Raw genomic sequence first — 1,176 nt, 5'->3', positions numbered from 1 at the left:
TTTTCATAAAACACATATTGACAGATATAATATAATAATATCGATTAATATTAGTATAATATATATTATGTTATTATAAATATAATAAAATGATCAAAAATATTATATTAAAAAAAGAATATCACTTACGCGTGTCTCGCTGTCATATGATAACGACGTTTCATAACTTTCCAAATTTCCCAACAAATTGCAGTATAACAAAATGCCATTACGGTAAGTGGTAATACAAGAACTAGTACAAGCATATAAACTTCATGTGCTTTCCATAAAAATGCAGCATCGGGATCACGAACGCACCAATATGCAATGACCCTTTGTCCAACTTCTTTATGCCTCTAAAACCCAAATTCAATATTATATATATATATATATTGACTTTACTTTAATTATTATTACACATAAATTATTTTATTGCCATATTAAAAATGAAAAACCCATATATTCTAAAAGACACTTGGATATAGATAAAATCAAACATAAAATTCATTTTAAAACGTTAGTTTTTAAACGTATACCCAAAGAATCATTAATTTTTAATATCCTTAAACATATATATATATATATATATTTTTACATAAAAACGTATATTTTCGTATGTAAAAAGAAAAGAAAAGAAAAGTAAAATACGAAACGAAATGAAAAATTAATATTCTACGAAGACGAGGATGTACAAATTTAACGAACGTCTAAAGGTAGAGATGGTAAAATAACAAATTCAGAAAAAAATATTATTTGGCGAGGTAAACACAAAAAAGAAAAGAAAAGAATGATGAAATTGTAATTTCGTTTGATACACGTGGTACCTACGTACCATACGTACATGCACATTCATACATTTATAAATTCGCACAATCAGCAATTGCATCGACAGTTTCATCGATTGATATATACCTATCTTTTTCTTTTGACATTCGAATAAACGTCAGATTTTCCTAGAAAACGAAGTGGTAACGGACACTTCGACGACCTACATTACCTTTTTCCGTGATACCTTTTTACCTCGTTTATTTACCGTAAAACTCAATTTCTTTCTCATTCTCTCTCTCTCATTCTCTCTCTCTCATTCTCTCTCTCTCTGTCTTTCGGTTTCCACTCCAAAGAAAAATCTCATCGGGAAAATGAAAAGAAGGAAGGAAGGAATAGAAGGAAGGAAGAAAAGAAGAAAAATTTTAAAAT

General features: G+C 28.1%; 1 protein-coding gene across 1 annotated transcript in view; it reads right to left on the bottom strand.

Annotated features, from left to right (window-relative positions):
- LOC106791386 (galanin receptor type 1-like) overlaps positions 1 to 1,176 on the bottom strand; it is a gene marked incomplete in the record, with an annotated part of 42,807 nt that overhangs the window by 12,617 nt on the left and 29,014 nt on the right. The window contains 1 exon segment of the mRNA XM_014756989.1: positions 130 to 335. Coding sequence (XP_014612475.1) covers positions 130 to 335 — 206 coding nt within the window.

This window comes from Polistes canadensis, unplaced genomic scaffold (assembly GCF_001313835.1).
Source record: "Polistes canadensis isolate GaletaPanama2010 unplaced genomic scaffold, ASM131383v1 scaffold_302, whole genome shotgun sequence".
Classification (NCBI taxonomy): Eukaryota; Metazoa; Arthropoda; class Insecta; order Hymenoptera; family Vespidae; genus Polistes; species Polistes canadensis.
The sequence above is the reverse complement of the archived record's forward strand: the minus strand, read 5'-3'. Positions and strand labels throughout refer to the sequence as shown.